This window comes from Beta vulgaris, chromosome 3 (genome assembly GCF_026745355.1).
Source record: "Beta vulgaris subsp. vulgaris cultivar EL10 chromosome 3, EL10.2, whole genome shotgun sequence".
NCBI lineage: Eukaryota > Viridiplantae > Streptophyta > Magnoliopsida > Caryophyllales > Amaranthaceae > Beta > Beta vulgaris.
Window position 1 is genome coordinate 16558575 of NC_079204.1, and position 21755 is coordinate 16580329.

At 38.6% G+C, this 21755-nt stretch overlaps 1 protein-coding gene and 1 non-coding gene across 2 annotated transcripts; one reads left to right on the plus strand and one right to left on the minus strand.

The window, feature by feature from the left end:
- Positions 1-484: 484 nt before the first annotated feature.
- Positions 485-590, minus strand: LOC125496221 (small nucleolar RNA R71). Its single transcript, XR_007272918.2, has one exon. It is a non-coding gene; the product is annotated as a small nucleolar RNA R71 (small nucleolar RNA).
- An 11217-nt stretch (positions 591-11807) lies between these two features.
- LOC104889002 (uncharacterized) lies at positions 11808-21244 on the plus strand. The gene is made up of 6 exons (XM_010674125.3): positions 11808-12159; positions 12267-12459; positions 13152-13238; positions 16300-16560; positions 17982-18117; positions 19977-21244. The coding sequence occupies exons 1-6, from the start codon at positions 12086-12088 to the stop codon at positions 20972-20974; spliced, it is 1749 nt and encodes a 582-aa protein (XP_010672427.2). The 5' UTR covers positions 11808-12085; the 3' UTR covers positions 20975-21244.
- The last annotated feature ends 511 nt before the right edge of the window (positions 21245-21755 follow it).

Sequence of the window (21755 nt, forward strand, 5' to 3'; positions counted from 1 at the left end):
TCCTAAAATCGTCCGTACATTGCGAAAGCTTCGGAAGAATTTGGAAAATTTGACTTTGAGGTCCGAGCCATCTTCACCAATCTCAAGTACATCAAGTGAAGTTGAATCAGAAATGGGTGAAGCAAATCCACAACTGTTTAGGGATTTCGGAAATCGGGTTCCTATGTTCTTCAAGGTGGAATTCGACTCCCCACCACTACAAATTTCAGCATTCACCCTCAGTATACTCGGATGGTGAAAGCAGAGCAGTTTTGTGGGGGGTCGGATGAAGATCCTCTTGACCACCTCGACAGGTTTCTTGAGATATGTGCCATGATAACAACTAATGATGTCTCTCCTGACTACATCAAGATGCATTTGTTCCGGTCCTCTCTTACCGGAAAGGCAAAGTCATGGCTCAAGAGCTTGCCTGCTAATTCCCTCACTACATGGGAAGAAGTCACAATGGCCTTCTTGAAGAAATACTTCCCGGAGTGGAACCTGCGGACATAAGAGGAAGATCTCCTCATTTGAGCAAGAGAACGATGAGACACTTGCGAAGCTTGGGAGCGGTTCAAGGAGATGATCCGTTCATGCCCACACCATGAGTTCAACAAAATCTACTCATGCGATTTTTCTATGATGGTCTTGATTCGATATCACGGGCCAACCTTGATGCTGGAGCGGGAGGGAAACTTTCTAAGATCCCGCAAGAACAACTTGAGTCCACAATTGAGGAAGTGATCAAGAACTACTCATGGGGTGGAAGACGAAGAGGTGTTCAACCTAAGAAGAGCGGGAAGTTTGAAATAGACCCCATGGATCAAATTCAAGCCAAGATGGACCAACGCGACAAGAAGCTCTCTAAGATCAATCTTGCCTCATCTACTCCTTCACAGGTAAACTCTTTTTCTTGTGATATTTGTGGTGGTACTAACCATGATACTTCTTATTGTGGAGGTACCCATTCGGAGCATGTGGCAGCAATAAATTCAAGAGGAGATGGGTATCAAGGAAACCAAGGGTATAGGAACAATCAACAAGGAGGTTGGAGACAACCTCAACAAAACTACACCCAAAGATTCAACCAACCTCAACAAGGATGGAATCAACCTCAACAAGGATACAACCAAGCTCACAACCAAGGTGGTTCCTCCTCACAAGGGTCCAACACTTACCAAGCTCCACATCAAAGGACCAACAACCCAAAATCTCCCTCCAATCTTCCATTCCCCAAACAAAATCCGAACTACACCATCTTCCGATCCAACCTCTCTCCAAATTCTCCAACAACTCAATCCATGAACCAAATTCTCCAAAACCATGAGCAAAGGTTTCAAAGCTAAAGCCCACAACAAAATGCTTGAAACCCAAATTGCCCAAGTAGCTGAGAAAATCCCTCAACCCCACAAATCAACTTCCTGGCCAACCCATCCCTAACCCCAACCTCCATCAAGCCAAAGCCATTCATTTGAGGTCGGGAACAAGTATGCGGGTCCTAGATGCCTAATGGGGAGTTAGAGAAGGATGAAGAACGAGGTTGTTGAGAAGGAGGATGAGCTGAGGAAACTGAGAAAGGAAGGATTGAGGAAAAGATGAGTCCATAGTTCAAGTTGGTGACAAAAACCATTGCCATCACCTCCACCAACCAAGACCTATGTGCCTCCGGTTCCCTATCCTCATAGGTTGGTAGAGAGAAAGCTGAGTGACAAGTTCACTAAATTTCTCAATGTGATGAAGAGCCTGCAAATCAACATTCCATTCCTTGAGGCTATGTCTCAAATGCCAGCTTATGCTAAGTTCTTGAAAGAGATCTCTCCAAAAGCGAAAACTTGAAGATGACCTTATCTCCCTACCTTACCAAGTGAGTGCTCTTGTGCAACGAACTATGCCCAAGAAGCAAAGAGATCCGGGAGTTTCACCTTGCCGGTGAAGATAGGTGATTTAGAGCCTAAGGGTGCACTGGCCGATCTAGGAGCGAGTGTCAATTTGATGCCCCTTTCTATTGCAAAGCACCTAAAATTTCCTCTTCATCCTACGCGCAAAACGATTCAATTGGCGGACCGCACTGTGAGAGTCCCTGTGGTGAGTTGGAGGATATACCATTCAAGTTGGGCATGTGTTTGTACCATGCGACTTTGTGGTGATGGATATGGAGGAAGATCCTGAGACTCCTCTTATTCTGGGAAGAGAAGCTCTAAAGACATTGGGTGCCGTGATAAACTGCAAAAACGACACAATCACGGTTGAGGTAGCTAATGAGCGGGTGGTGTTTGAGTTCTCTAAGACATTGAAGAGACCTATGATGGAGAGAATTTGCCGGGTAAGCCTAGTGGAAGATGAGGTAGAGGACGCCATGAGTGTGGTTAATACTGGGGACGAGTTGTATGCTACTCTTACGGACACCCTTAGCTTGGACATGGAAGAGGAAACACAAGATGAGGCGTTTGAGGTTCTAGCTACATCATCCACGGATAAAGAGGAGTGTTCTAAGCCTCCTCCCAAGGTAGAGTTCAAACCCCTTCCCTCCTCTCTTAGATATGTTTTTCTTGATGATGCATGCACTTATCCTGTTATTGTCAATTCGAGTCTTGATGACATTTCTATATCAAAACTGATTGGAATTTTGCAAAAATATAAAGATGTCATTGGGTATTCGATTGATGACCTTAAGGGGATAAGCCCTTCTCTTGCTATGCATCGTATCCATCTCATCGATAGTAATGCCTCCTCCATCGAGCATCAGAGAAGGCTCAATCCCAACCTCAAAGAGGTTGTGAAAAAGGAGATCTTGAAACTGCGTGACGCGGGAATCATCTATGCTATCTCAGATAGCAAGTGGGTGAGCCCGATTCACGTGGTTCCAAAAAAAGGAGGCATGACTATAGTTGAGAATGAGAAAGGAGAAACAATCTCAACTAGGACTATCAGTGGTGGAGAGTCTGTATTGATTACAGAAAACTGAACAAATCCACCCGCAAAGATCATTTCCCCCTTCCCTTCATTGACCAAATGTTGGAGAGGCTTGCTCGTCATTCACACTTCTGTTTTCTCGATGGTTATTCCGGATTCTTTCAAATCCCCATTCATCCGGATGACCAAGAGAAAACCACCTTTACTTGTCCGTATGGGACATTTGCATATCGAAGGATGCCCTTTGGTTTGTGTAATGCCCCATCCACTTTTCAAAGGTGTATGACAGCAATCTTCTCTGACATGCTAGAAGATTCCATTGAAGTGTTCATGGACGACTTTAGTGTGTGTGGTTCGTCTTTTGACACATGTCTGGTTAATCTTGAATGTGTGTTAAAAAGGTGTCAAGAGAGAACCTCGTCTGAATTGGGAGAAGTGTCACTTTATGGTCGAGGAAGGCATTGTCTTGGGCATAAAGTGTCGAAAAAGGGTATTGAGGTAGATCCGGCAAAGGTTTCGGTTATTGAGAAGCTTCCGCCACGAACTCGGTGACGGGAGTTCGTGCTTTCCTTGGACATGCTGGTTTTTACCGGCGTTTCATCAAGGATTTCTCTCAAATAGCCAAACCATTGACGAATCTACTTCCAAAAAAGATGTTGATTTTGAGTTTGATGAGTCTTGTACTAAGGCTTTTGAAACTCTTAAAAAAGCCCTTACTTCTGCGCCCCATTGTGCAAGCTCCGGATTGGAGCTTGCCTTTTGAACTAATGTGCGATGCTAGTGACTTTTCAGTGGGAGTTGTTCTGGGCAACGCAAGGAAGGGAGGCTTCATGTGATAGCCTATGCAAGTAGGACTCTGGATGATGCTCAACGGAACTATGCAACTACGGAGAAGGAGATGTTGGCCGTAGTCTTTGCATTTGACAAGTTCCGTTCCTACTTGACATGTAATAAGGCGGTGGTGTATACGGATCATTCTGCGCTCCGGTATCTGATGAGTAAGAAGGATGCCAAGCCTCGACTCATTAGGTGGGTGTTGCTTCTTCAAGAGTTAGATTTTGAGATGAAAGAGAAGAAGGGTACGGAAAATGTGGTAGCTGACCATCTTTCCCGCCTCCCTCTTGATAATCTGGAGGAGATTCCTATCGAGGAAGATTTGAGAGAAGAATCATTATTCGTCATTCTGAACAATGAGGTTCCATGGTTCGCTGATTATGCGAACTATTTTGCTTGTGGGATTGAGCCTCATGGTTTTAGTTCCCAACAGAGGAAGCGGTTTTTCAAAGAGGTTTCGAGGTTCTACTGGGATGACCCGCTCCTTTTTAAGAAGTGTGCTGATGGAGTGTTTAGGGTGTGTGTGCCTAATCATGAGATGACCTCTGTTTTGACTCATTGCCATACTTTGGCATGTGGAGGGCATGATGAAGCGAGCAAAACTGTTGCTAAGGTGCTCCAGTGTGGTATGTTTTGGCCGACATTACAAAAGGATGCTCGGAAATTTGTTTTGGCTTGAGGTTGAGCCGTTTGATGTTTGGGGAGTCGACTTTATGGGTCCGTTCGTTCCTTCCTATGGCAATGTGTACATTCTTGTTGCGGTCGACTACGTGACAAAATGGGTTGAAGCCATTGCCTCTCTTACCAATGACCATAAGGTAGTGACCAAGCTCTTGAAGAAGATCATCTTCCTCGATTTGGGGGCTCCCATGTGTTGATCAGTGATGGGGTTCACACTTCGCCAAAAAGCAATTAGAAGCTCTATTGAAGAAATACGGGGTGAATCACAAAGTAGGTCTTCCTTATCACCCCAAACCCAAGGCCAAGTTGAGTCCGAACGAGAGTTAAGAATGTCCTTGAGAGAGTGGTGAATAGGACACGAAAGGATTGGTCTTTGAAGCTTGATGACGCTCTTTGGGCTCTTCGCACGGCTTTCAAGACGCCTATAAGCACCACTCCCTATCGCCTTGTGTATGGCAAAGCATGTCATTTGCCGGTTGAACTAGAGCACAAGGCTTGGTGGGCAGTTAAGGAGCTCAACATGGATCTTCACTTGGCGGGAGAAGCTCGAAAAGAAAGGCTAGTAGAGCTGGAAGAACTTCGCTTTGACGCTTATGAGAGTTCTAGATTATACAAGGAGCAAACGAAGAAATGGCATGATCACCGGATTCAACAACGAGAATTCCGGGTTGGGGACAAGGTCTTATGTTCAACTCAAGACTAAAGCTCTTCCCCGGAAAGTTAAAGTCCAAGTGGTCGGGTCCGTTTTCCGTGTTGAAGACTACTCCATATGGAGCTTATGAAGTTATGGGTGAGAACGGTCCATTTTGGGTGAACGGTCAAAGATTAAAGATCTACCATGATTCTCATGCCATTGGTTCCATTGGTTGCTTGATTCTTCGCTCACCGGAGCGACTCTTATGATGGATGTATCCTTTTTAGTCTAGCTAATGACTTAAAACAAGCGCTACACGGGAGGCAACCCGTTTCTCTTCCTTTCTTTTATTTATTTATTTTTTCTTTGTTTGTTAGTTAGATTTTGATTTATCAGTTAGCCATGAGAGCTACATTGGACATCTAAGTTTTTATGAAAAGTTGAGTGAAATGAGTGATTTGGAAAGGAAATATGTAAAAAACAGACGGGTTAGGTGCTCCCGCACCTTATAGAAGTGTGCCCGGACCAGTCAAAAAAAATTCGAATTTTTTGACTGGTGCGCCCGCACCTTGCTCTAATACGTTTTTCCAAAAAAAAAAAACAAAAGGTTAGGTGCTCCCGCACCTCAAAAAGGTGCGCCCGCGCTTGTATAATAGTTTCGAAAAAAAAGTTGGTGCCCCCGCACCAGATTTTGAATACTTTTTCAGCAAAAAAACAGACGATTCTATGCGCCCGCACCATCACTAGGTGCGCCCGCACCATCACTAGGTGCGCCCGCACCAACACATCCGCAGTTTTTGAGAAAAAAACATAAAGTTTGGTGCGCCCGCACCTCTTCCTGGTGCGCCCGCACCAAACGGATTTTGAAAAAAATAAATTTCGATTGGTGCGCCCGCACCAAGAGGAGGTGCGCCCGCACCAACCCGGCTGGGCAAAAAAAAAATCGCAAGTCTTGTAAATTTTTTCGGCCCCCTCACTCATTCTTCCTCATATTTTCGAAAAGCTTCTCACGCTCACTCACTTTCTCTCTCTTCCTCCTCTCTAGATCCGGCCACCACTACTCTCTTCCGGCGACTTTCGACGGCAAATCTCACCGGAATCTTCATCATCTTCCTCTCTACACCATTCGAGAGCACAAAAATTGGGGTTTTGCAAGGTTTTGAATTTCTAGGGTTTCAAATTTGGGGATTTTCATCTCCATGTTGGTAACTCTCTTCTAATCCTTGATTTTTCATCATTAATCTAGTAATTTGGACTTCTAGTGTGTTTTCTTTTAGATTGCATGCTTGTTTTCCATAAATTTTTGATTATTCATGAACTTTGGTCCTATTTGTGTTTGATGTGGTGGTGAACAAGTGTATTTCATGTTGTTTGTGGTTTTTTTCATGATTTTCTGAATTTTTGTGAACCACATTGCATGAATTTCTAGTTGTTGATTCTTGTGCACAAATTGTGGTTGGTTTGGTGAATTTGTCTTGAAAGTTTCTTTGTGAGTGGTGATACTCTTGCTTGTTAGCAACTTGGTTGCTACTACTTGTGGATTGGCTAGCTGATAGATTTTAGGATTAGTTTTTGATTTTCTTTCTTTTTGTGTGTTTCTTTGTGTGGTTTGATTTTTCTTTTTGTGTGTTTCTTTGTGTCGAGAGTCCGTTTACCACCATGGGAAGAAATAGTGGTGAAGGCTCGTCTAGGTTTAAGCGAGCAAAGACCGGGTCCTCTTCACAAGGTCCCTCGTCTAGCTCACATCCCCCTTCCCTCTATGCTCTGAAATTCCCCAATGCCGCTCATAAACAAATTTTTACACAACTTTCTGAGCGCACACTTCGTCCAACGAAGTTCTATGACTACACTACCTGTAACTACCTTAACATCGAATTGATGATTAAGGAGATGGCAGGTAATGTCGGGTTATCGGACTTCCTTAACATCCATGAACCTACTCATGATCAACTCACTCTCGAATTCTTGAGTACGTTGAACATAAGTAAGGTGACAGGTGTTCTAACTATTCAGTTTCGTATGTTTAATCAAGCTAGAGCACTGTCTTTTGACGAATTCTGTGAGGCATTTGGGATGGATTCTCGAGCTTCCTGTGATGCCCCTTTGGGCACCATCTGGCAGGGATACAATGAGCAAGAATGGTGGGCAAAGATCACCAACGGTACGACTCCGTTTCGGACGAACTCGTCCAAAGCGTCGGATATCATCCATCTTGCTCTCCGTTACTTCCATAGGATGTTGGTTTACACCATCTTTCCTAAACAGGAAGTCGGGCAGTTGAGAAAGGACGAGCTGCTGGTTCTTTGGTTGGCCACTGACGGGGCCCACCATAGAACCCGAATTAACTTTGATGCGCTCTTCCTTAACCGACTGCAGGAAATTCGGGGGCACTACGGTGACTGGGGAGATCCTTTGTGGTGGCATGGTCACCCGGCTAGCGTCCTACCTCGATTTGCACGATGACCTGGCTCGCTTGGAAGCTAGCGTGCCTACTGTTGGTCAGTCCAACAAATTGGATGGTGCCAGTCTGCAGCAGATGAAATTTCTGCGCAATTACCAGAAGGAAAACTGCATTTGGCTTGTGGGGGGTCGACCTTATTGTTACATAGGACCTGACTTCATCTGGGACCTCCCCGCTAACTGTGAAAACCGTTGGCGAGTTCCCTCTTCCCATGACATCCCACGGGCTATCCCTGAGTCCACCCCTGCGGAGCGCATTCCACGAGTTTCGAGAGGTCCGAGGCCCGACCACCGCATTCCTGAGAGTGAGGTGGCCGAAGCTTCCTCCTCTCAATCCTTCGATATGGGCTCCGTCATGGCGGCTATAGCCCAGATGCAGGCCTCTCAGGAGGCCAATCACCGTGCGGTTACTGCTACTCTTGCCGGTATCCGCACCGACCTCGACCATGTGTCGAGGGTGGCTTGGCGCACTCACCTCGCCAATGTCCACTCCGGACATGAGCCTCCCTTCCCTAACCATCCCCACTATCCTCCTTCTTTCGACCCTCGAGAAGGGCCGTTTGAGGAGCCTTCTTTCCGTCCTTATTGATCACATTTATGCTTTGGTATTTTGATTTCAAATGTTCTAAATCAAATTTTGAACTCTTTTATCATCCCCAAGAATCAACTTAATTTCAATGCCAAGATATTGGATGGAAATTAAGGGGATCCTTCATTAGGGGTTTTCCAAACTTATTGAATCTCTTAATCAATTAACTAAAGACCATTCGAGAGAGGATTTAGTTGATTGGTTAAGTGATTACTCTTGAGGACCATTCGAGAGAGGACTCGAGTATTTTAGAGGAGAACTAAACCTTGCATAATCGTCTTCGTTGCTCCACAATCGCATTACCAATCATTATCCGTTCTTATTCATACTAGTAACCTTAACTCTAGTATCTTTTATCTGATATTTAAACTCGTGTTATTTGCTTGTTCTTGTTATTAGTTAGTCTTAATTGATACCAAAACTCTTTCAAACCCCCAAAAACCTTTCAATTAGGTAGTCTAGACTTGATAGACTTTAACCAATCCCTGTTTTCCTGTGGATCGACCCTTGACTTGCCCTTACTATTCTCTTAGTAATTGCTTGTTAGGACTATAAATATTGTTTGGAAAGCGATTCTTAGTGCCCAAACGACACACTAAAAACCTCTTATCAGAATGTGATTGGATTAGAGTTACAACACTTGTTCATTAAAGTTATACCACCTTAAAAAAATTTGAACAAAAAAAATTTTTTTTTTTTGAATTTTTTTTTTTTGGAGTTACATCACTTCTTCATTAGAGTTACATCAATTATTCATAAGAGCTATATCGGATAAAATTCATTCTCTTTTCTCACGATTCTCATATGAACTCACTTATATATATACTAGAATTTTTTGCACGCGATGCGTGCTTGAATTTTTTTTCAAAACGGAAACTCGATTTTATTTGGCATAAGAGTCAAAATTTGAACATTAGATATACGAAGTATAATTGTTTTTTTTTTTTTACTTTTCAAAGTTAAATTCTAAGAACAAAATAGAAATTTTATTGAACTTATTTATCATTTTTAATATTATAATTTTTTTAGTTGATTTTGAATTAAGTACAGTACTTCATAAAGTGTAAAGAAAGTAGACATTTTGATTTCAAGTCAATTTTTTCATAGGTTGTAGTTTGTAAGTGAATTTTTAAGTTTTTGTAAAGTTTTCTCATTTTAGTGATTTGCATAACGTAAATTATGCAATTTTATGATTTTAGTTGACTTGTGAGTGATTGTTATAATTATATTTTTGATATTTTTGTTTGAAGCCCCCTTTGATTTGTAAGTGAATTTGTAATTTAGAATGGGAAGGAGGTAACATAGTTTCTTCATTCGGGGACACCATAGCTCCTCCCTTCCCTTATACTAACTTTCATATGCACGCGATGCGTGCGTTAATTTCAAAATTTGTTATTCTATTAGATACTCCATTCGTATTTTATCTATGATTAAACTTAAATGTGAAAATTTCAACAGTTAGATGAATTTAGATATATTAATTCGCTAATGTAAAAAAATAAAAAGGTTGTGAGTGATTGTTAACATTAATTTTTTGTGAATGAATATTGAACAGAAAGAACAAAATAATGAGTTGGTTTAACTGAATTAAAGAGTATCAAAGGTAGTGAATGTTCAGACTTTTCATGTGCACGTTATGTATGCTATCTGTTTTATAAGGTATAAATATTCTGTCCATTTAATTTTTGATTGAAGTATTTGATGCATATACCATTTTAAACTTGTTTTAAATGGCAAGTTGGAATGAGAATTTTTAAATGATTTGCTTTTGTAATTTTTTTCATTCCATTAATTAGATCATTAAGGGTATTCTGGTCACTTCAAAAGAGGACACCACACCTCCTCCCTTGGCTTATATACTAGAGATAATAGAGATATGTACTTTAATTCTTGAACGATACTTTACATAAACCTTTTTACCTTGATAATTAATCGTTATTATGTAATAGAAAGAAATAGGTCCAAATATATGTAAAAGTTTCATTATATATAGGAAACACTATAAAAAAGTAAATAATTTTTTTCCTTGTCTAACTTCTAAATTCTGATTTCACTACAAATACACCTCTATTTCTTATCATGACCCACCATTAATTGTAAAATGGTTCTTGAGAATAGTGATTTGTAAGTAAATTTTTGTAAATGTTTTTGTATGTATTGACGTTCTAGGTTATTAGCTAGTTTTAGTTTGTATGTTAATTTTAAGTTTTAATAAAGTTTCCTGATTATTTGAGTGATTTTTATAACGTGATTTTCTCAATTGTATGGGTGAATTGTAAAGTTTCTTCTTTTAAGTGATTTGTGAGTGAGTGTTGTAAATTTATTTTCGGTAATTTTCTTTGAGTGTCGATTTTGATTTTGACATTCCTTTTGTAATTTAGAAAGGGAAGGGGGGCAAAATAAGCGTTTCAAAAGAGGACACTATTGCTCCCCCTTCCCTTATATATATACTAGCCTTCATATGCACGCGATGCGTGCGTTAATTTCAAAATTTGTTATTCTATTAGATACTTCATTCGTACTTTATTTATGATTAAACTTAAATGTGAAAAATTCAACAGTTAGATGAATTTAGATATATTAATTCGCTAATGTAAAAAAATAAAAAAATTGTGAGTGATTTTTAACATTAATTTTTTGTGAATGAATATTGAACAGAATGAACAAAAATAATGAGTTGGTTTAACTGAATTAAAGAGTATTAAAGGTAGTGAATGTTCAAACTTTTCATGTGCACCTTATGTATGCCATCTTTTTTTATAAGGTATAAATTTTTGTCCATTTAATTATTGATTGAAGTATTTGATGCATATACCATTTTAAACTTGTTTTAAATGGCAAGTTGGAATGAGAATTTTTAAATGATTTGCTTTTGTAATTTTTTTCATTCCATTAATTAGATCATTAAGGGTATTTTAGTCACTTCAAAAGAGGACACCACACCTCCTCCCTTGGCTTATATAATAGATATATATATATATATATATATATATATATATATATATATATATATGTGTATATAATGTATATATATGTATATATATATGTATATATATATGTATATATATGTATATATATGTATATATATATGTATATATATGTATATATATATGTATATATATATATATATATATGTATATGTATATATACTTCCTCCATTTTTTTAGATGTTACACTTTCTATTTCAGGAGTTTTAAATTAGATGTTACACTTTTATTTTGGGTAATATTCCCTCCGTTTCCTAAAGATCTTCCCTCTTTCCGTTTAAGGGTGTTTCCAAAAGATCTTCCCTCTTTTGCTTTATTCCTTATTTGGCAAAACAAATTTCCCTATTTACCCTCTCATGTCACTATCATATGGTCCACCATTACATTATTAATTCAATTTTACTCCCTTTCTCTCTCCTACTTTAACCCCTTTTTCTTTGTTTTTTTATCTTAACCCTTTATCTCTCCTACTTTACTCACACCATGCCCCACACAACTTGATTTTCCTTGGTATCTGTAGGAACAGTAAGTGGGAAAATCTTTAGGAAACGGAGGGAGTAAGTTCTCTCTATCTCTATCCTATCACATGTTCACGTGGGACCCTTTTGTTTTTTATTCTCTCTATCTTTCTCCTCTCCAAAAATTACCTAGGAGTCCGTGATTTGAAAAGTGTAACATCTAATAAAAAACGGAGGAAGTATATGGATTGATTACCCCTCTTTCTCACTCGTCGCTTTTGTGGATTCGCGTCACTGATTCACTTTGTCACCACGCTCATCAAAGCTTCCAAAGCTGCGTCGCTACCAATCAGATTCTTTCTCTTCAAAGCAACTATTTTAGCCATTCACAATTCCTCGACAAAAACTCCGACATTGCTAGAATATGAATTTCTCGACGAATCCTAATTCTAGGGTTTCAGTATCGACTCAATTTCTGTTCTAAAATTTCAATTTCTGCACTGAAACATCAATGATTTAGGGCGTTTTAACAATCAATAATTTCGAAGCCATGGTTGACACAGAACAGAAGATGCGGAAGAAAGCTACAATCACCGAAGAAGACGTTTGCACTCTCTTACAGAGGTATACATCTCTACCTCGAATTTTGATTTTGATTTTGTTTTTTTAAATTGTTGGTAAGGTTTTATTGATTTCTGAATTGAAATTTGTTGATGATGGTGAAAATTCAGATATTCAGCGACGACAGTATTAGCAGTACTTAAAGAAATGGCACAATTCGTAGGTGCCAAGATTGACTGGCAAGCATTAGTGAAGAAGACGGAGACAGGGATAAAGAGTGCAAGGGAATTTCAAATGTTGTGGCGTCACTTGGCGTATCGACAACCGTTGATTGAGAACATTGGTCCGGAAGATCAACCTTTGGTCGGTACTCGGACTTCTTTGATTGATTTGTATCCTTGCTTATTACTATCCTTGTGTGGAATAGTTTGAACTATTAGAGATATTATAAATAGGAGAACGCAAAGTTGAGGAAATAAATATACTTTGGTTTACATATGTTAAACATGGATCCTTTTAGCTTTGAGTATGATTGTGTTTCGTCATTCAGTTGCGAATTCAATCATCTGATCTTAGGGTGCTTCTTTATCAGATATGTATCCCAAGAGTAATTTTCCTGTGTACAAGTCACGGTTGGTCTAGGTTGCACATAGACGGATATGGGTACGGGGACAGAAAACGGCGAGATTTTGAAATTTTAGGTAAGGGTATGCGTACTCATACATGATACTTATCGGGTACAGGTGTGGATACGAGTATGTGACCTAGAAGAAGTACCATGCTACATAGAGGTTGGTGACTGCTTGAAAAGTCCTTGTTTCAGCCATTAGAACTGCAACAAGGTGTTAAATTGAAAAAGAAGTAAGGTATAAAAAAAAGAAAAACTCAAAGTTCAGGAAGCTTGTAATATTTAAATAGTCCGCCAGTGGAAAATTAATTAACCTTGCATGACATTCTCTGCGATTTTGCATATGACCATAGGTTTTGTATGTATCTTAATTCTTCATTGGAAATGGACATTCTTATAGCTGAATGTGGATGTGAATTGCATGCAGGATGATGATAGTGACTTGGAATATGAAGTGGAAGCTTGTCCCTCTGTCAGCCCTGCAGATGCTATGGAGGCTTGTAATTGTGTACAGGTTAGGCATATTTTCTTCTTATTATTTTTTTCTCTTTGAAATAATTAGTTTTTTTTTTTAATCAAAATGGAGTTATGGACTTTGTTAATGTACCCTTTATAAAGGCATTTGGCTGAGTGTCGAGCTATTTGAGCTCTATATCTGACTGTCTTAATAGAGATCTGAAATTATGTCTGCTTTCTGGCTAAGTCAAGCAGATAAAAAGCAGATGTCTTTCTTTTCTCATTAACTTTTTTTATAGGACGGGCATGACCGGCCAATAGGCGGCCATGTGTCTAGAAACCAGTACTTTCCTTCTGCGTACGCATGTAATGTACCATATAAACTGGATTCTATGAATTAGTGTTTTTTAAGCTTTCTTCACTTCTCTTCTCTGGGATACAATTGCATCTTTGTCCTTGCAAGTTTTGGACCTAACCCGTTCCAGACAGAATAGCCTACTATTTACCATGTAAACGAATAGTAGCTGGACTTTTGGAGACCGTAGCTGCTTTCATAAGATGATTTTGACGGTTAACATTGAAGTTTTGAAGAGGATTTTTGATTTAACACAGTAGCAATTTTTTAGGGAAACAGGTTTGTAGCTTTAGAGTGTATGATCGGGCTTACTAGCTGTTGAGATAAAACTGCCGGTTTGGTAATGATAATAAATGGTGGTAAAGTAATGACACTAATGTAACTTAGTAAGGAAGTCTCATGTCAATGTCTATGATAATTGCTTGTACACCCCTAAATATCTATTTTTAATTATCAATTATTATTACCTCTGATACCATTTTAGGAGGTGGTATTGACAAACAAAATTTACATGTTTGGGTGAAGAAATCTTATGAAGTACAACACATGTTTGGGTATGTAATTTTAGGCGTTAGCATGGGACGTTCCCCAATTCGCAAATTGATTGGGTGCCTTAGAAATATGTATAAGCATGGTTTCTTACCCTTTTTTTATTTGGTATAGTTATTTAGTGGTACTGATTTCACTATATCAGTTGATAGTTGATGTAGATCTGTGTCTAATGCCCAAAGCAGAAGCTAGAATATAGCTAGTATTGGTGGAAATATAATGCCACAAAATCTAAGAGCTACCTTCTCTGAGGTTCATGTGTAATGGCCTGTATGATAAGTCGGGATGTAATATAAGGTCTAAATACGTAGTCACCAGATGTACATATGAATCCTGTGGATTAATCGAAGGACGCAAGATGATCTTGATTTTTGACGTAATGCTGCAGAAAATATTTTTGATGTAATGCTGCAGAAAATGGAAGTTCGGTACGGATGTAATGAAGTAGAGCTGTTTTTTTAGCTTTTAACTCGTATTGGTCATTGGTCATGAAGCGGTGAGAAGAAAGGGAATAGAATTAACAAATGGTTTCAATGTAGTAAAGTAGAGCTATCTTTGACATAAGGCATGGAGGGGAGCGACTATTAAGAACTTTCTGGAGTTATGTAACTTTCTAGCTCAAAATTGGTCATGCGCTGAGAACAAAGTCTCTGTGATATCGAGTCTTTTGCTGTTCATCTATAGCTCTATGATAGACCAATCAGATTGTCTCAAGCATTTCTGGGTAGTTTAATATTCTTATACTTCCTCCATTTTTTTTAACATGTTACACTTTTACTTTTCACGCATGCCAATGCAAAACTTTGAGGATACATTGTATGTATAAAAATTTTAAAATGTACATATTTAAAAAAAAATGAAATCACAAACCATGATCAAAATGAAATTTGTGAATAGTGTAACATGTAAAAGAAACACAGGAAGTATGTAATTTAGGATAGGGGGGGGGGGGTGTATGAGTAGATTATATGCTGACTCATTTTCAGTATCTTTTTTGCTATCTTGTTGTTTCTCATTGTTCTCATGCTCCAAACTATGTAGAGATTCCATCAGTAACTTAGATGTTCAATTAGTGCTTCAAATAATGCTTGGTTTTCCCAATAGGATGTAATTACATTTAGCAAAAAGAACATATTAATGACATGAGGAATTCATTTTTCTGCACTATTAGTTTTTGTACTGCTCAATCATTCTATTTAAGCTTGTATGAAGAAGAAATTCGAGGATTGATATCATAAACATATGTGGATGACTGGTGCATCTTAACTTATTAAGGCTCTGTTCTCTTCAACTTTTATTAATAAAAAAAGTTTTGATTAATGAAGTCAGTTTTAGTTGGCAAAAAATATTTTAATCAGAAAATGTTGGTTTTGATCCGTAAAATTAGTTTACGATGTTAACCAGTTAATATAAGTTTCATCGGTAAAGATAATATTACTTCCCTAATTAATAAGCTACATTAAAATATTAAATCCAGGGATTATATTAAGGAACTGAATAAAAATACCATTATTATTCTTCACTATATAACACTTTACATATCCACTATGTAGCGATGCCTTTCACTTTTCCTGATGCTACTTTTTTTTTCCCCCGGGGGAGGGGGGGGGGGTTTGCTATAAACTGACATAGCTCGGACCGATTAGTGACAATGAATACAAGATGAAAGTGGATTCTGAATAACCAAAGATAGAACATCAAGGCTTTCGAGTGGCCTGATTCATTCTATAGAAAGTTAAGGAAAACCCTGCAACATCTTTTCCGTATGATCCTCTCTCTCGACTCTCACTACTCTCCCCTATTTATAGAATTGTAATTCCTGTGCACTCTCTCTCTTCTGACTACTTTTGAGCTTCTTTCTGTAGCCACCAGTAACTGACTTATGATGCCAATGCCTAAAGTACCCTTTCAAATATCAGCTCTTAGCAGGTTGGAAAGGGTATGGAAGCATGCTTCTTGAGAACCAGTTGCTAATCACCAAAAAAATCCTTTGCTAATGTCAGAATGATAATTTGAGTGTTAGATCGTGCTATTCTTCATGTCTTTTATAAATTTATTCATGGATTAATACTGTGAGATTCATTCATTATCTGGTTTTCCTTTAGTATTTGTGCATAGCCTTATATGTTATGCTGCCTTTTCTAGTTCCATGCACAAGGTCATTTCATATTGCTCTTCTTCATATGCCGATTATTAATTTGCGTATTCATTTCAGGCTCTTGTCGCTGGACCAGCCAACAAGTCACGCATGCCCAACAGCTCAAGTATTGAGGTGCCGAAGGTTTCTTCAGGAAATCCGCAAGCTCAGAAACGGTCACAAGTTGCAGGGACCTTTGATCGATTGGATACAAATGGATCAACAAGCAACAATCAGAAGAAAAGAAAATCATGTTTGGAGGGAGAAGATCAAGAACCGATTGCTACTGTCAGGAAAGCAGAACTGAAGGGAGAGAGAAATACTACACAGCGCGCTCAGGTAATTATTCTTTTGACCTGATTGTCTATAAATTTTCACCAACTCTTTTGTTGGTAGTAGTAATGCTTTTTCTATAATGACAAAAAAAAGTTCTTTATGCTTCTCTTAAAAAATAAAAGTTATTTACACTTTTAGCATGTTTAACCCTTATTTGAAGAAAGAAGTCCTTTTAATTCCGTAGTCACTATAGTGAAGTTTGCACGCACATGGGCAGACGCTGGGATAAATAAACAAATATGTTGCGTATAGGTTTTGGGATTTTTAGAACGTGACAATCATATAGGGATAGATGGGGCAACCTAATATTGTTATACTTTCTTATTGCTACTTTACTGACACAAGAGCAAGAGTAAAATGGATATCTAATTAAGTACATAGGGGTTGGAATTACGGAAGGGGGGGGGGGGGGGAGGAAGGAGAGGTAATTGTGATGACTCAAAGCTAGAAGGTGATGAAAAGGAAAGTAGAAATGGAGCTCTTTGTTGGAGCTTAGCAAATAATATAGTTGGCTGCTGTTAATTTTTCTACATCACTTGAGCATATATCTTAGACTATTTTCCTATTCACTTAACATGATTTTAGTAAAACTGAAATCAATTTTACTAGAATAAATACTTTTCAATTCACTTTTACTGAATTTTGCTGATATACTAATGTATCATCTATCATGTTAATGTTTTTTTCTGAGCAAAACCTACTTTAACTGATTGAAATTGTTTTTTACTTATCAAACCAGTTTTGCTTGATTTTTTCAGATTAAAACTGATTGATACTCAGATATTATGTGTAAGTTGAAGAAAAATGGCTTATATCTATAGTTCAGGGCTTCAGGCTATGTTATCGATCTTGTTGGCTTCACCTATATGTAGCAAAGAACTTCTTTGTGATTCTATTAAGAATTGGGTATAGGCAAGGGGTAATATAGGAAGTACATATAATTAGGTTGGCTTGGGGAGTAAGTAAGTTAGTTCTATAAATAGAAGAGATGAGTGATAGGAAATGATATGATGAAATTTTTTAGAGTCATTTTAGTGGTTAGCTCTGGGAGTGTGACCAAGTCACTCGAATACTTGGCAACTATCTTTGTAATTTCCATTTTATAAATATAAATCCTTCTTTTTGTCTTTAATTATCATCTAAGTCCAAAATCAGCTATGGCAATTCATAACAGATCCGTTGTCATCTAATCCGGTTAAGATGTCTGGGATTGTCCCAGGTTTTCCGGGTTCAAATCCCGGCAACGGAAGTTTGCGTTGTCACAGAAGTCTGATTTAGATCTCAAAGTTTGCTAAATATGTTTAGATAAGGCTAAATACATTTTGACAAGCTCTTTAATTTTATTTTTACCACCTCTTTACATTGGAAAAAAGGCAGATATCTGGTTCAAGTGTTGTATTGCTGACTTGTCTTTGCATATACAGAGGGCAAATACTATTAGGAAAAAACAGGGGAGCTCCAATATTGGCGCAGCCAACACAGCTGGCTCACAACTCTCTGAGGCACAGCTGGCAACTCGTTATGCACTTGGCATGGCTCTCAAGGATGGCCCACCAACAGGTTGTACCCCTGTGTGATCTCTTTCTTATGCCTTGTAAATATTATTGTAGTCTATGGAACCTCCTGCTTGATGCTTGAGAATTTTGTTTTCTACTTTTCTCCAGTATTTCAGCGGACTTGCATAAATATTTCTCTATATTTTTCCTGTGTTCATAAGTTTTGGAATCATGTTCATGTAAGATTTCGGACATCATCCTGATGACATATCTGAAGTGTTCATAAGTCTCCGCATCATGTTTATGTAAGATTTCCGATAATCATCCTGATGACATATCTGAAGCTCCTTTTTTTAACTTTATTTAACCGCCATTTCTTTTTTCTTTATTTAACTTTATTCAGCTGTTGTGGTTGAAATCTGGATGATTACTGTTCTTTGCCTTAAGTTACATAGTAGTATCTTTCACATCTAGAATTCTTGTATTGAGACTATCATGATATAGTAATTTCTTTGACATCCAAAATTCTTGTATTGAGACTATCATGATATCGACCATTTTCCTCTGCTGCTAACATCTATTCTCTGGAACATCTCTATTGATCAGCTTCTACTTCTAGCTGATAAGTAGGCAGCCACCTTCCATGCACCCAAAGGAAGGGGGAATAAGCCTGAAATGTGCATGGATGATTGTAAATATACTGGTCCTTATGTAGCTGTACTTTGTAAGGTTTTCTTTTGGCCACACTTGATGCTCAGTTTCTTTGGTTGAAGGTCTTTTTTTATCTTTTGGGTTGGGACTTGGGAGATAGGGGGACGTTAAGCTGTAGAAGTGCATGAGTGAAATTTCCTTGGTATTTATTCTTGTTCCCCCTGCAATTTCTATGTCTCAAGTCTTCTTTTCCCCTTCAAAAACTTTTGGGAAATTCTATATGTTACCACTTACCATTATACTATTGTATTTTCCATGTGGTAACATTGGGAGCTTTTGAATTTTACACAATACTCCTTATTGACATTTTTATGTAGTATCATCTCAAATAATTATAGTAACTCCCACCACCTGAACCACCAGTCAGCTACCCGCACGTAGTCCCCACCGTCACTATCGATACCAAGTAGACCTACAATGCTGCTTTTAGCATACATTTTTTCCATTGATCATTATCGTAAATTTTGGTGGAAGTAGTAATAAAGAGTCAATGGATTACAAAAAGGTGTCCAATGAGTGTAGTAGGTGACTACAGTGGTGGGTAAAACTCTAGGATGGTAATTGGCAGGTGGTAGGAGGTAGTATAATTATCTAAAATGATCTCACATAGAAATATCATTAACTGAGGTGTACCACGTGAAATGCACAAACTTCTGATGATACTATATGGAGAAGTCAATAATACAAGGGTACCATATAGAATTTCCTAAAACTTTTTAAAAGGTTTATCATTTGCTTTTGTTGTCGGACATGGCAAAATGAAGTCAGTGTCCCCTTCCGTTTTATTTCTGGATTTGCATTCTCAATTCGGTTGTTGGTCGTTCTCTCCCCAAGGGTCTTATTGATTAAGGGCTTTCAATGATCCAAATGAAGTGGGTTGCAACAATTTTGAGGCTTGAGATATCCAATCAATTGAAGAACTACCTTTTTGCTTTTTCCTTCATACTCCCTCCGTTCTGTGAAGTTCTACTCACTTTACTTTATTCGTCATTTGATAATTTAATCATCCTTGGCCTAAACTCTCTCTTCCATGCTCTTTATCTCCCTTAAAATATAATAGAACCATACTCTCTCTCCTCACTAAAAAAAGTGTGTTGTTCTGGAGCTTTCATTTTGTCAGTACTCATCATTACTTATTAAGTTATTATGGTAAATGTAATGATTTATGCCTCTGCTTTTCACGTTTTGCCTTTTGTTTTTATCATTTTGTAGTAGTAGGTAATGGACAAGCTGATCCGAATAATGCAGTTAAAACAAGTGCATCAAAAAGGAACTTGCCAATCATTAAAGCTACTATGCCACCATCCCAACCGCAATCCTGCCCAGTCTCCACTGCGGCACCATCTGTGAAAAATGCACCAATGGGCTCTTCGTCGAAGATTTGTTCTCAACGAAAGGCTCCACCACAAATCAATGTCAGTGCAGATTCTATTCAAGCTGCTGCAGTAGCTGCAGGGGGCCGAATTGCTAGTCCTTCAGATGTTGCATCTCTACATAAGGTGTTTAAGGCTGCTAAGTCAAAGGATGCTTCGCATATGAGAGGAGGAGCTCCTTTAGTCAAGACTTCTGCTGCAGGAAGTTCTAGTGCTTTGCCTCCCAATGTTCACCTTATATGCACTGGGCTAAATACCAAACCTACTTCAGTGGCTGCTGGAACTGCGTCTCATGCTGCAGGAGGTCAACAAGCTAAGGGTTCTGCAGTAGGACCCTATGTTTTGCCAGCCTCTCAGCTTCCAAAGGTGAGAGCCACATCTGCTGTAGCAATTGAGCGAACTAGTGTTCAACAGATGGAAAACAGAACTCAAACAGCAGTAAACGTTCAAGGCTCAGATGTCAAATCAATAATTGAAATCTCAGAAGATGATGCATCTTCTGCGGGAGCACCATTTGGTAAGTGCCAGGCAACGTCTCCTGGTGCAGATGTTGGTATTAGTAAACTGACAAAGAATGTTGGCGATTCTCAATGTACGATGAACGGGGATGTAGCTGAGAATGAAGGTAGTAAAGATGACACTTGCAAACAGGTCGTAGAAAATTTAGTTCCAAATAAAGGTAATAAGCCAACTTGTTTTCAGAGAAAAAGTATTCCATGCGTGAAGGAAACACATGAGGCTTCAGCAACTGCGGTGGTGGTGAAGGAAGCTGGAAAGATGGCGATTCCAAGTGAAGGATTGGCTGGAGCTGAAATATCTGGCCAAATGAAGTTGTAGATATAGTGCTGTGTTGAGCTTAAAATTATGTAAATTCCCTCAGATTTTCCCTGCTTACCTTTGATGTCTATCTTTAGTTACCGTAGTTTAAGTTTTGTTAGGCATAGGCTGGTTGTCCCTGCTCTCTCTTGATTATCCCCCCTGTAAAGGACCATTCTAATTCATATTTACATTGATAGTCTAAGAAGATTAAATTGAAAACATCGAATATTAGGGTAAGGGGAGCATGGATGATCATGGTTAGCTATGAAATTAGTTGCGTTATTTGCCTGCCTGGAACAGTAGTTAAATGAGAACGGACAGATTATTTTTAGTAGCCCTAAAGAACGGACAACAACTCAAAAAGTTCCAAGGTTCCCTCAAAAAGTAAAATCCAGCCAACTTGTTTTCAGAGAAAAAGTTTTTGAGTTGAGAAACATGAAACACATTATGAATGTGAGAGCCACAGGTGACTGCAACTTATAAGCCACCTTACCTATAGTAGCTAAGACTTGAAATGGTCTATAAAACTTATTGTTCCTAGTTTGGACAGATTATTTTTAGTAGCCCTAAAGCTTTAATCACACCCAATCATTCACTGAAAATTGCCTCTCAGACCTATGTTGATCTGCTTGCTTCTTCATTCTGTCTTGAGCCTTGATCAGATGTGATTTGATCTATAATCGAGATTATCTTCTCTGTAAACTCATGTCAACCTCTGCATTAATAGCTTCACCAGGTAAATATGGTAAATGAAGTGGAGGGGGTTGGTTATAAACCACTTCATATCGTGTAGGCTAAA

Excerpts from the sequence above, each read along its gene's own strand:
- LOC104889002 (XM_010674125.3), top strand. The coding sequence starts at position 12,086 with ATGGTTGACACAGAACAGAAGATGCGGAAGAAAGCTACAATCACCGAA. Across the intron at positions 12,460-13,151 it reads GTCCGGAAGATCAACCTTTG|GATGATGATAGTGACTTGGA; the intron begins GTCGGTACTCGG and ends AATTGCATGCAG. Across the intron at positions 16,561-17,981 it reads ATACTACACAGCGCGCTCAG|AGGGCAAATACTATTAGGAA; the intron begins GTAATTATTCTT and ends TTGCATATACAG.